This window comes from Neophocaena asiaeorientalis, unplaced genomic scaffold (assembly GCF_003031525.2).
Source record: "Neophocaena asiaeorientalis asiaeorientalis breed wild unplaced genomic scaffold, Neophocaena_asiaeorientalis_V1.1 scaffold150, whole genome shotgun sequence".
In the NCBI taxonomy this organism is placed as follows: Eukaryota; Metazoa; Chordata; class Mammalia; order Artiodactyla; family Phocoenidae; genus Neophocaena; species Neophocaena asiaeorientalis.
The window spans coordinates 4,211,044-4,223,369 of NW_020176571.1; the positions used below are offsets into that span (position 1 = coordinate 4,211,044).

At 52.9% G+C, this 12,326-nt stretch overlaps 1 protein-coding gene across 1 annotated transcript; it reads right to left on the reverse strand.

Annotated features, from left to right (window-relative positions):
• Nucleotides 1–1,384: 1,384 nt before the first annotated feature.
• Nucleotides 1,385–11,949, reverse strand: FGF6 (fibroblast growth factor 6). The gene is made up of 3 exons (XM_024733461.1): nucleotides 11,604–11,949; nucleotides 10,577–10,680; nucleotides 1,385–1,561 (listed from the first exon to the last, which is right to left on the reverse strand). The coding sequence occupies exons 1-3, from the start codon at nucleotides 11,947–11,949 to the stop codon at nucleotides 1,385–1,387; spliced, it is 627 nt and encodes a 208-aa protein (XP_024589229.1).
• Nucleotides 11,950–12,326: the final 377 nt, after the last annotated feature.

The window sequence follows — 12,326 nt, forward strand, 5'->3', positions numbered from 1 at the left end:
GGGAGAGGGTGTCAGCTCATTCTGCAAAGCCACAGACACTGAAAATATCTGTGCTCTGATATGGGTCTCTCTGGTTTCAGGTTTAGGAACGTTCCAATGGTTCAGGAATCTGAAGGCTCCAGGAGGACAACATTTATAGTCGCTTGGGGCGCCTCTTCTTTAAATACTCTCAAAGGACAGGAGGCAAGGAGGCATCGTACGGCAAGGAGCTGCTTCAGCTTGGCTGCCCTGTTTCACGGGATTATCACTCCTCTCCTACTGTAGGGGGGTCAGAGGGGGCAAACTCCGGAGGTCACGATGCCCGATTCCCCTGCACCCAGGCACCAGCGCGTGTGGCAGAGGACGCCCGAGAAGGAAGTGAGAGTATCAGATGAGAACTTGGGTGAGTTTCCTGGACGTTGCTGGAGAGGAACTAGCATCTGTAGGCCAAAGCCTCTCTACTTCCTTCGTGGCCTATTTTGTACCCCCTCACCCCTCGCCAAAGAGGTTGCCATTATTAGGATCCCTGTCATCTGAGGTTAAAATAAGACCTGGTTCAAGGTGAGGAAAAATTACGGGCAGGCAGCCTGGCCCCAGCTTGTTCTCGAGCTACGCGCAGCACTGACTTCCAGGCAGAAAGGCTCTCTCTAGAACACTCAGTCTCTCCCGCTGGTTCGAGCAGGTCTCCCCCACCCCGCTGCCAGAGACGCTGCTCTACCCTTTCCTCCAAGAGGGGGATCCCTTCTCCCCCAGCCTCCCTGACAATGTGTCCCAGAGCCCTCACACGCAGGATGCCCGGAGTACCTGCCCACGCTTTCTGGTCAGCAGCTAAATCTTACTGCCTGTCACCCTGCCCTCCCTGCACTCAGAGGACAGCCGCTGCCCCCACCTCCGTGCAACCCGCGCAGTCAGTGGCCTCTGAATGGAGAGGTGATTGGAAAGAGGCAGAATGGAAGCACGTGTCAACCCTGCTGGGTTGACAGGTGACATTCCTGCAGGCAGATTCCTGAAGCGATGACCCCGGGAGGAAGAAGCCTGCTGTTCCGAGATGCCTTGGTTCTGACGGTATATGCCAAGATGTATAGATATGCATCAGCACACACACAGGCTTCCTCCCTGCCTTTTCCTGTGTCCAAGGTCCCACCCCACAAGTGTCTCTGGACCGTCTTTCCTCAGATGAGGTCAGAGCATGGGATCCATTGCCATTCTAGGATGCCGGCTGCAACCCCTCGCTTGGGTGGGTCACGTGTCATGGGGTCCGGTGGCCAAGGGAACCGACTCAGGTCCCCCCAAGCATAAAAGGAACCCGAATAGGGGGCATGGGGGGAGGGGGGAATTGTTCACTTGTGCAAAATTCCAACAGAAAAGACATTGCTTTCCACCTGTGAGCCTTCCTTCAGGGTCCTTATATCCTGGGGAGGAAGTGAGTGACGGTCATGATCGGGGACACCTTGCTGCCCCGCTTCACCCGTCCGTATTTGCTCAGTGCGATGTAGGTGCCTCGGTACAGGTCTGACTCATAGGCGTTGTAATTGTTGGGCAGGAGGGTCTCTCTGAATTTGCACTCCTCTTGGAAGCTGGGCTGTGAAAGAAATGGACAAACGGCAGAGCATCAGTGATGAATGAGGCCCAGCAGGCACGTCTGCGGCGGGTCCCTCGCTTTCCCATGTCAGACAGCCTCCAGGAGCTCTGGGCCATCCTGGGTGAGCAGTAACATGGAAGCTGAGAACAGGGGAGCCTTAGCTCTCATGGTCCCCCCTCCCCTCCCCTCCCCTCCTTCACGATGAGGAAGCCCAGGCCCGAGGATGGGGGTGGACAGCCTGTGTCACAGGGGGGCTGGGGGTTCTCCTGACTGCCAGTCCCGGACACTTTCTCCCAAGAACAGGGATGATGGTTTATTCAGAGAAAGGACCAGGGAAGGATAAAAGAAGCTGTTTTCTCAAGTCCACTGCGAGAGGACCTAGTGCAGCAGGATAGAGAGCTGGGGTTTGCCTGGTGGCTCTAGTTGTGTGACCTTGGGGCAGGCGCCTCCCCTCCCAGCCTGATTCCCTTTTCTGCAAACCATATGGTTGCGGAGCATTTGGTGGGGGGGAGGGGGGCCCGGTGAGTGGAGGGCGAGATGGATGGCTTCCTAAGTCCTTCCCAGCACATCTGTTTAATATGGTAACTGTCTCTCCACTTGTGTTCCCTCACCCTGTCTCTCCCAGTTTAAGGTCCAATTTGCTGCCCCTTAAAGGGGCCCATTCTCGGTTTTGACTTTGAGCCCAGGATGGGGGGCACTGGCCTCAGTTTTTAAAACCACACGAACTGGAGCATTCTATGCACACAACTTGAATCTTGCTTCTTCCCTGAACAATACGCCCAGTGCCTCCTAGGCGTCCACAGGTCGCCAGGGAAGGGCAGGGACAGAGATGGCGAGAAGCAGCAACTTTTATGGGGGAAGGAAACTGGTTCCCTCTGTGACCAGCAGTGCCAAGGAGTCGGGGGCCGGTGGTGAATCACCCCCTCCAGAGCGTGTTGCGTGAGGACCACCTGTTCAGAAAATGAGGGCCAGGCTTCCTGTCACACATCAACAAGTTCAGCCCCAATAAATCACCCAAGTCTTCCTTTATTCCTAGAAAAGAGAGCCACTTCCTCCCAAGCCCACCCGGGTCACTGCCCCTGACTGGAGGGGTTTCTGGGCTTCCAATGGGGGTCGCTCCCTGGGAGCCAGGAGGCCTGGGATCTAGTCATTAAAGAAATGTAGAATGAAACCGAAACAGAGCTGAGCATAACACCCGACTCCTTCCTGCCGACTGAGGCCATCGGCTATAAAAAACCCATTCCGTGGCTAAGCGGCTGTGCTAGGGGTATCGCCTGACCTTCTTAAAAGGAATTATACTATGAGCACCTGGCCTTGTCAGCCGTAGGGTGGACGAGAGCCTCTTCCTGTTATGAACGGAGGAGGATGACCCAGCTCCTCAGGGCTCCGAGTGGACCAGTCCGGCAGCACGGAAAACAGTGTACCATCCCAGGGGACTCCCGGCTCCCTGAGACAAGGACTGCGTCCTGTTGAGCATGTGATGCTGAAGGAATGATGGTCTAATTGGAACGGCACAGCCACCCATGGATGCCCCTGCAGGGGTGGCTTCTCTTTGATGCGGCGAGAGCTGGCAAGGGACAGGCGGCGTTGTTTAGGAAACACGTCGGGTAGTACCAGTCGCTGGTCCCTTCTGCCCCAGCTGAATGAACGCATCCCCCCTTTCCCTCTCACGCCCCTGGGTTACTGTGTACAGAGCACCTTCCTGTGATGTTAATTTGCTGGAGATGACCCTGCGAGCTTCCACCAGCCATATCAACTGGCTTCTGAAGACCATGCCAGGAAGTTCTGTTTTCACAAGTTTTCATCTCCCTTGTTATGGGTGCTCAAAAACACTTGTAGAATGAAGAAAGGATTGTCCCAAAGTAGGAAAAAAAAAACTCATCAAAATGGGCAAAGAGCATATGTGACGATTCACCTCTTACATAGCTGTGTGAACTTGGCAAATGATTTTACCTCCTAAGCCTCAGCTTCCTCATCTGCAGAATGGGAACAGTGAGAATAATTCCGTCCTAGCACAGGAGGGAGCACTCATTGAAATAATGCATGGAGAGCCCTTGGTATAATGCCTGGCACACAGTAAAATAAAAAGCAATTTGTATTGCCATAGTGATGCTTCTCTAGTTGATTCATGAGTTAGTTTAAATTAAAAGCACTAAAAGACTTTGTCTTACCCGGGATCATCATTCCTGTAAAACTTGCTGTGGGCTGCAGGACACTTTAGCTTCTAAGTCCTGCATTTATTGCCTGAGTGGCAGTAGGAGGTGAGCCGGGGGGAGGAGGGCACCGAGCTGACTGGGCTCCGGCCCTGCACCCCTGGGGCCTCTCTGGACATGGGGGGTCAGGGCAGCCACAGGACCTAAGGTTGTCGATGGGCAAAACTCTGGAGCAACAGCACAAGGGAAAAATAAAGTTGGGATCAATGGTAAAAGTTGAGTAGAAGTAATGCTACATGGATTAATAGTCTGGTGTGGATCAACTAACAAAATGCAGTCCAGAAGTGAATCCAAACAGGAACATAAAATAAAGGTGGATCTGAAATGAACATAAAATACAAGTGGCATTTCCAATCACTGGCGAAAACGCGGTGCTGGAAGAACTGGATGCTATCTTTAATATCATAATAATAGTAACAATAATGAAGTTTGATGTGTGATGTTATTCCTAACCCTAAAATCAATTCCAAAAGGAACAAAGATTTAAATGTTAGAAAGAGAACCTTAAGGGGAGCTCCCTGGCGGCCTAGTGGTTAGGATTCCAGGCTTTCATTGCCGAGGCCTGGGTTCAATCTCTGGTGGGGAGACTGAGACACCACAAGATGCGTGGGCACAGCAAAAAGTAAGTAAGTAAATAAATAAATCAGTAAGAGAGAGAAAGAGAAGAGAACCTTAACATAAGTCACAAAGGTCTTTCTAAGTAGGACACAAAAAACTAGAAGGCATTTTAAAAACCAAGATGAATAAATTAGACTTCTGCTTGGAAAAAAATAATCACCTTAAACAAAATAAAAATATAAATAGCAAACCGGATTAAAAAATATTTACAATGCATTATATTTTGTAATATATGTTGCAATAGATTGAATTTTGCTACTATATCCAGATCCCTGAACTCACTGAAAACTGGACGTTTATGAACAGACAGTTCACAGAAAAGGAAATACAAATAGCATTTAAACATAAGAACATGTGCCTAACAGAGAAACATCAACCATAACTGTGTGATCACATTTTTAATTGTCAGGTTGCAAAAAGAACACTGTTTGACAATGGGCTTTCATTGATGAGGGCAAGGGGACTAGGAATTCTCATTTGTTGTCTGTTGGTGTGTATATTGTTATAACCTCTATAGAGAGAAATTTTACAATATTTATTAGAATAAAATAATAACTGCAGCTTTGGACAGTAATTCCACTTCTAGGAATTTATCTTACTGGTTCACTCCCACTCACGTACAAAAGTCACGTACCGCGGCATCATTTGTAATAGTGAGAGACCAAAAACAACCTAAGTGTCTACCAGGAGGGCAGTGGTTAGCTCAGTGATGGGAGGGCCACCCAATGGAATACTCTCAGCCATAAAAAATGGAACCTCCTTGCGCACGGATTGGAAACGGTCTCCAAGGCATATTGTTCAGTGAAGAAGCAAGATTCACAATGTGTGGACAGTCTGCCCCAGTTCGTGTGGTTTTAAAAACTGAGGCCAGTGTGAGAACATACACAGGGACATTGGGACTTCCTGGGACGGTAGGTACACAGGGCCTGGCAACAGTGGCTGCTCTGGGGAGGGTCTGGCTGGCTTCAGGACAACAGTGAGAGGGAGACTTCATTTCCATGGTATGTTTTTCTGCACGTTTTCCCCCTTAAACCACGTCCATGTATTACCTCGTCATGTTAGTAGACTACTGAAAATGGGAAGGGAATTCAGGATAGAAGATGGGCCAGAAGATGGAGTGAGAGAACCTTTGCATCAGAGACTGGTCCGTTCTCTCCCCCGGGTCCTGTCCTTCCCCCTGTCCATCCCCTGCTTCCCTCCCCTCTGTTCTAACTGTTTATGACCCTGGAGAGCACCCTGCCCACCAGTTTCCAGGAGACTTCATTTCTGATCTGGATGGTGGTCAAGGGAGAGGTTTCGCAGATCTAGAATGTGTCCAGTTGAAGAATCCAGCCTTTGCTAAGGTCTGAGTCTCCTAAAACACATTCGTTTAAATGTGCAAGACAGTGGTTGCAATATGCACTGTGCTTTGTTCTCTGATCATCAGATTTTGATTATTCAACCCCCAACCCCAAATTTTCAAAAAGTTTCTGACCTCTGTTTCTTTCCCCTAGCCTACCTCACGTCCCTAGCCTTCCCCCGAATTCTGTGTCCATCTGAAGTGAGAAAGGAGAAATGGGTGAAGTTTGCTTTGGAAGCCTCTCTACCTCGCCCTTGCCCGCTCCTCCCCGCACCCCTCTCCACCCCATCCTTGGTGTTCAGGTGGCCACGCAGCTGGGGGCGAGGCCGAGACCACGGCCCTGAACTGCTCCCTGCAGCCCGATGCTCCACTGCCCACATGGATGCTCGAGCTGGCATCAGGACCAGCCCCTCGATTCATCTCTCCATTCGTGCCCCTGCGCTGAGTCTCATGACTCAGGAACGTTGGCTCCTGAGCTCTGCTGAGAAAAGCCAAGTGAACGACATGTTAATAAAAGCAGCTACCGTATATTATTACTTGAACAAATGAAAATAATTCCCCCAGATCACATTGCCTGGGGCTGCCGGGTCCCAAGCTCCAGCATGACAATATCTTAAATTCCACACAGGTCTAATCAGACTTATGAGGACCCAAACTCTAAAGCATTTAGCTCTCGCAGTGGAGAAGGGCGTTTTGCAGGGGGGTACATACAGGGGTGTCTCTCGGCGTGAGTTACCTCTGGCGGAAATGCCCCTTAGAGTCTGCGGTGGATCAGACATCCATCCCATCTTGTCTTTGGTCAGTAGGTCACCCGGACTAATGAAAGTGTCTTTTTATCTTTAAAGTTCTTCCTGCTAGGCCTGCCCTGGGCCACTTGCCCCCGTTACTCCTGGCTGCGTGTGTGCATGGGAGCTGGGGAGGGGTGTGGAAGGATAAGGAGGCGGGTGGTGAGAAAAAACCAGAAAACTCCTTGTCCTAAGACCCTTTCCTCCTGCAGTCCCTGACTGCTACTTTTTTGGTCCTTAGCTGAAATGGAGAAATAACATGTCCCAGCTCTGAAGACATCTGTCTGTTCTAATCCCCGTTCCTAACACACAATTGCACCGGCAATTTGGAAGTGTTTGAAGATGTCTCCACCAGGCCTGTCCATGGCTTCTCATTCCTGTATCGCTCTGGGTAGCAGGCGGGCTGCAACAAAGCTGTTTGTGAGACTGTCTGCAGGGTCCCCCGGGCCCCTCGCTGTAGCACCAGCCCCTCCCTGCTCAGGGGTCCCATCTCCCAGCCCTTCCACATAGTCAAACACCAGGGACCCTTTGCCTCATCCCCTCAGGAATGCGTTCTCCTCTAGGGGAGGGGTGCAGCTAACTGAGCGAGGGAAGGCAAAGACTTGGTTCTCCCCTCCCCAATTGCAACGTCCTAGGTAACAGTCAACGGCCTCTGTGGATGAAACAAATGCTGTGCTTTGCCAGTTGTCACAGTACTATTGATGAAAAGGATGGAGACACAGTTATAATTAGTAAAACCAAAATCGCTCAGAAGCATAACTGATTCTAAAGCACAGGGATTCTTACAGAACCACTGCCAGGTGGAGATCTTTGATTTTTATCTTTTAAATTTTAAAAAGATCAAGGAGACTGGAACTCACTGATTCCTGCCTCGGTCCACATCAGAGAGAGCAGAGAGAGATCTGGTCTCAGAGAGGGTCACAGACTTTGCCCGAAGTAAGACAGTAGCTGGAGGGTGGGCGGGCAGGAGCTGGAACCCGGCTCCTAGTCTGCACACCATGTGCGCTTCTGCTGCCGGCCTACGGGCATCACCTGCTAAACCTGGAAGCAGGTTTGCACACAGCCCTGATTCACCTGAGACCCCGGAGACCCACGGTCACATCTGCGAAGTGAGGATAAAGGTCAGATGCACCTCCCAGGGGTGCTGGGGGATAGTGTGCTCAGAAAGCATCCCCAGGGCATCTGACAAACAGGAGGTGCTCAATACAGGGGAGCTACTTACACTGTCGAAACACTGCCACAGGCCCTGCACCCCTCTTTCCAAGGGATGAGACCTGCGGGAGGCACCTAGGTGGGTTTTCCTGGCTCTTATTTTCCTACCTTGCCCCTGCTGCCCCCTCCTTCCCCCCCAGCATGGTTCCCCTCCTCCGAGGAGAAACCCCACTGAGGGGCCATAGCAGCTGAGCCCCAGGGAGGGGAGGCAGCTCTTGGGGCTTACAGGGAAATAGTGCGAATGAAATCATCACCCAGTGGGAGTTTTTCCAGCTCTTTGGATCAGCTGGCTTTGGATTTTAGACTGTGATAATGGCCCCTGGGGGGCGTAGCAGGGAGTGGTGCTCGGACTCGGGGCACCAGGGAGGGCAATCTCCGTCTCCAAGAAGGTGCCTTTGGGCCAGATGCTCCCGGGTGTGTGTGTGTGGGGGGGGGAGATTGGGGTGTAGACCGTGGGCGGGGCTTCTCCTATGGAAGCCCCCGTTTTCCGGGACTCCTCTCCTTTAGTGAGCCCTGCGGACCCCCTTTGAAGTCATCTGCCCAGGAGTGAGGGGTCAGGGGCGTCACCGACATCAGGGGTCCGCCCACACTTCAGAGTCGCCCCCTTCCTCGTGCTCCTTGAACGTTCTATCCACCTGCAGCACTCTTGCTGTGACGTCCCCTGTTCCCAGTCTCCCCGGCTTCTCCTACGGGGACCCCAGGTTTCAAGTGGGAGGTGGATGCACTGACCTTCTCTTTGCACCCTTTCCCCAGCTCACAGTTCAATTTCTTTCAGAATAAGGAGAAAAAAATACTAAATAGCTTGTTAATGAAGGTAGCAGAGATAAGGGTTGATGTAATTTGTGCTTCCTTCCAAAAGATTCACCTTGCGTAGAACCCTAGAGCCCACAGCCTCTGTTCCTGGCTCTGCAACGAGTGGGATTCCAGGCACTACGCCGGCTGCAGGGAAGGGGCTCTTTGGGGCGACCCACCGCACAGAGCGGGCACTGACTCCACCAGGGCCTCCTCGGTTCCAGCTGCTTCGTCCTCTCCATCACACACGCAGAGAGCGGTGAAAAGGGCGTCTGAGAATCCCAATCTCATGGCTGTTTCATCTCCCAGCAGCCCTCAGCACTAGTGTAAGCCTGGGGCAGGGAGGATTCCTTGCCCTCCGAAGGCCAGGTAGCCTGGTGGTCCCTAGCCTGCCTGCACCTCAGAAATACCTGGGAAACTTAAAAAATAAAAACAAACCGATTTGCAGGCCCCCATTCCAGCCCTACTGACTAAGCATCTCTGAGGAAGGCCCCCAGAAATCTGGACATTTAACAAGTTACCAAGGTGACGTGGATGCAAATGGTCCTCCCACAAGACCCGCCTCTAGGAAAGAGGGCTGCAGAGCCCATGGCAGTGTTTAGACAATATAAATGACTCCCCTGTATTGAGCACCTACTGTTTGTCAGGCGCCCGGGGGATGCTTTCTGAGCACACTATCCCCCAGCACCCCCAGAGGTGCATCTGACCTTTATCCTCACTTTGCAGATGGGACCCTGGCTCTCCTGGGTCTCAGGTGGATCCGGGCTGTGTGCAAACCTGCCTCCGGGCTCGGCAGGTGATGCCTGCAGGCCAGCAAGAGGAGAGCATTTGGCGGTACAGACCAGGACCCTAGTTCCAGCTCCAGCCTGCCTACCCTCCAGCGCTTGCCTTCAGAGGCCCACTGATTCTAATGCACGTCTTGTCTCCACGTAAACGAGCCCAAATGGAGAGGTGTTAGCACTGCAGATCACAGGCCGAGGTCACCCGAGCACCCCGTTTGGGTATTTCACAGCCCTGGTCTGTTGGGACAGCCTCCCCGGACCCCAGCACCGATCCCAGATACCCCTGTTCACATTCAGATCCTGTCTGTCCCCACGCAAAGGTAGAACAGCCCTCCAAACCCTCCCCATAAATAGCCACTCTGCTGTTCCTTGACCGCGGCTCAGAGGTCTTCCTTTCTAACCTTATTTCTGCCGAAAGAACACCCAGTTTCTTTGCCTTCGTAGGGACGCTTTCCCAGCCCGTATTTTGCAATATGCCAAATTATGGGCTGAGAGACCCAGGAACGAGGGGCTCAGAGAGATCAGAGATTTCGGTAAATATGGAAGTTGGTGAGGTTAACCAAAGTGCTAGCATTGACGCACACACACACACACACACACACACACACACACACACACCCCGCCAGGGATGCCCTGTGATGGGAGAAGGCAGGGGGTGGGATCTGGGGCCAGCCAAGAGAGTCTTATATCCCCTAGGGGAGGATGCTTCTCCAGCTCTTGGGATCAGAGACCAGAGGACTTAAAACCTTAAAGTAAAATGTCCATGCACTGATGAAGGCGAGGAAAAGAGCTTCGTGTCTTTCCCTCCTGCTGTGCTCCAGGCTGGGGGCCTCGGAGGGTGAGCCACGGGAACGGCGTGCCCAGGCTGAAAGACGGGCCTGCTTCTCTGGGCCTCTCCTGCTCAGGACCTGACCGTAAGCCTGGACAAACAGCTTTATGACAGAACGTGGGTTTCCCTTGGACCCAGAAGCCCTCTGAGCTACGGTTTCGTCTTAAGTGACCTCAGCACATTTAAGCCTGCACCGAGGCAGGGTCAAAGTGAGTCAGGGGCGGTGGGTGGGATCAGGGAAGACATGGTCCAGCGCACAGGCTGACTCACCGTGCAGCTAAGAAGGTATGAGCCCTTCACTCGCACCAGCTCCTTCCACAGCAACCCCCCGACCCATTCTAGATAAATATTGACGCCCCTCTTCAAGATTTTGCATTATTTTCTTCAATTGTGTAATCCTCAGGCCTCGTGCAGCCTGAAGCTTCCCCTGGCCTGATGAACTCACCGTGGTATATAATCTTCCTTTACTGTTCATGGCAACGAAGAGGGCGCTTTTCACCCCAAAGAGACTCACCACGCCTCGCTCCACTGTGGAAATCTCCAGCAGGCCTGACAAAGAAACGGGAGCTGCATTACCCCAGGCTTGTGCAAATCAGAGCAGGACGCCAACCTAAAGGTGACCCTCCAAGGGCATCTAGGCCCATCCCCCTGCTTCTAGAAAGTCAGACCCTCCATCACCTCCACCCTTGATCTCACTTTAGGAGATCGGCTGCCAGGCTCGGCCAGTCCTGCTACAAATCCAGTTCTGCAGGGGAAAGTTCTGACGTCAGAGTTAGAGTCCACAGTGGCCACTTAGGCACCTACCTAAAGTCAGCTTTGAATCTGGGCTTAATCACACCACATCCTTGACGTGGGTAAAGGAAGTGAATTCTGATTAGCCCATCTAATTCAAATAGCCCATCTAATCTTGCAAACAAAAAACATCTTGCAAACACTGGATCCTGCAGCCCTATCCCCTCCTGGGGAGAGCCCATCTAGGCAGCAGCCCATCAACTTGTAGGAGAGAGGGGGCAAGTTGAAATAAAAAAAGGATGTGCTTCAGCTGGAAATTTTGCAAACAACTTGCCTTTCCTCTCAAAGAGAAAAGCTAAATAAAAAGCAGCACGTGTCTAATTTGGTCCAAGCATCCTCACTGGTTCCGCCAACCCTTGTGTCATTGCTCCCCCAGGTTGGGGGTTCCCTGTGGTCCTACAAGGCCATGGCTGGGCCCGTAATGCTGAAGGAATAGTGCCTCAGGGGCTCTGTGGGGTGATGGCAGAAGACACCAGGATGCTTGGACCTCAGCACCCTTAAGCCTGCACCGAGGCAGGGTCAAAGTGAGTCAGGGGCGGTGGCTAAGCTTATGGGCATCCATAAGAATAACGCTTCCCCCTTCATAACAGGACTCCAGGCACCACAGCGAGGCCCCTCCATCCTTTATCCCTGCTTGAGCCCCAGCCCCAGCTTCCCAACTGGTTGCAACTGGCACTCACTGTAGGGGTTCTCCTCGTGGGTGCCGCTGATCCGGCCATCGGGGGGCACCTGGAGGTGGAAGCCGATGCCCACGTTGCAGTAGAGCCTCCGCTGCCGCTTGATCCCCACCAAATAGCCGCTTTCCCAGTTCACGCCGGCAATCTCTCCAGCCAGCCCAGCCCGAGACCTGGACAGCAGGGTGCCCCAGCCCCTCGAAGCCAGCAGCGTGCCGTTGGCGCGGGAGCCCGCAGGAGAGGGCACCACCATGCCCACGAGGACGCCGAGGAAGATGAGAGCCCGTAGCGTGCCCTGCAGACGTCCTGCTCCCCGGGACATAGTGATGAGTTGCCTCTGTCCCAGGGCCATCCACCTTGCCTCTCAGGCACGTGGTCAGAATTAATGGCCCTAAAAATACCGCCCTTCTTGTTTTTCTCCCCTCGGCATGGCGGCAGGGGCTTATTTTTGGAAGGCAGTTGAAGGCTGCTGACATGAAACGAAAGCCTGCTCTGGGCACTCGGGTCGGGAGCAGAGGGACCCAGGCTGAGCCGCGGCCGGTGCGGACCATGGCGTGGGGACGCGGTCTAGCTGGCCCGCTCACTCCGACCCCAGTTGATTCTGCTTGATTTGACCCATCTTTATAGTTCAGCAGCCTGGCCCGCCCCGCCGCCCTTCATCACCCTGACGTCAGCTGGCCTGGCTCACTTATCCAGGGCTGTAACACTAACCTGCTGCTGGGCCTGGCG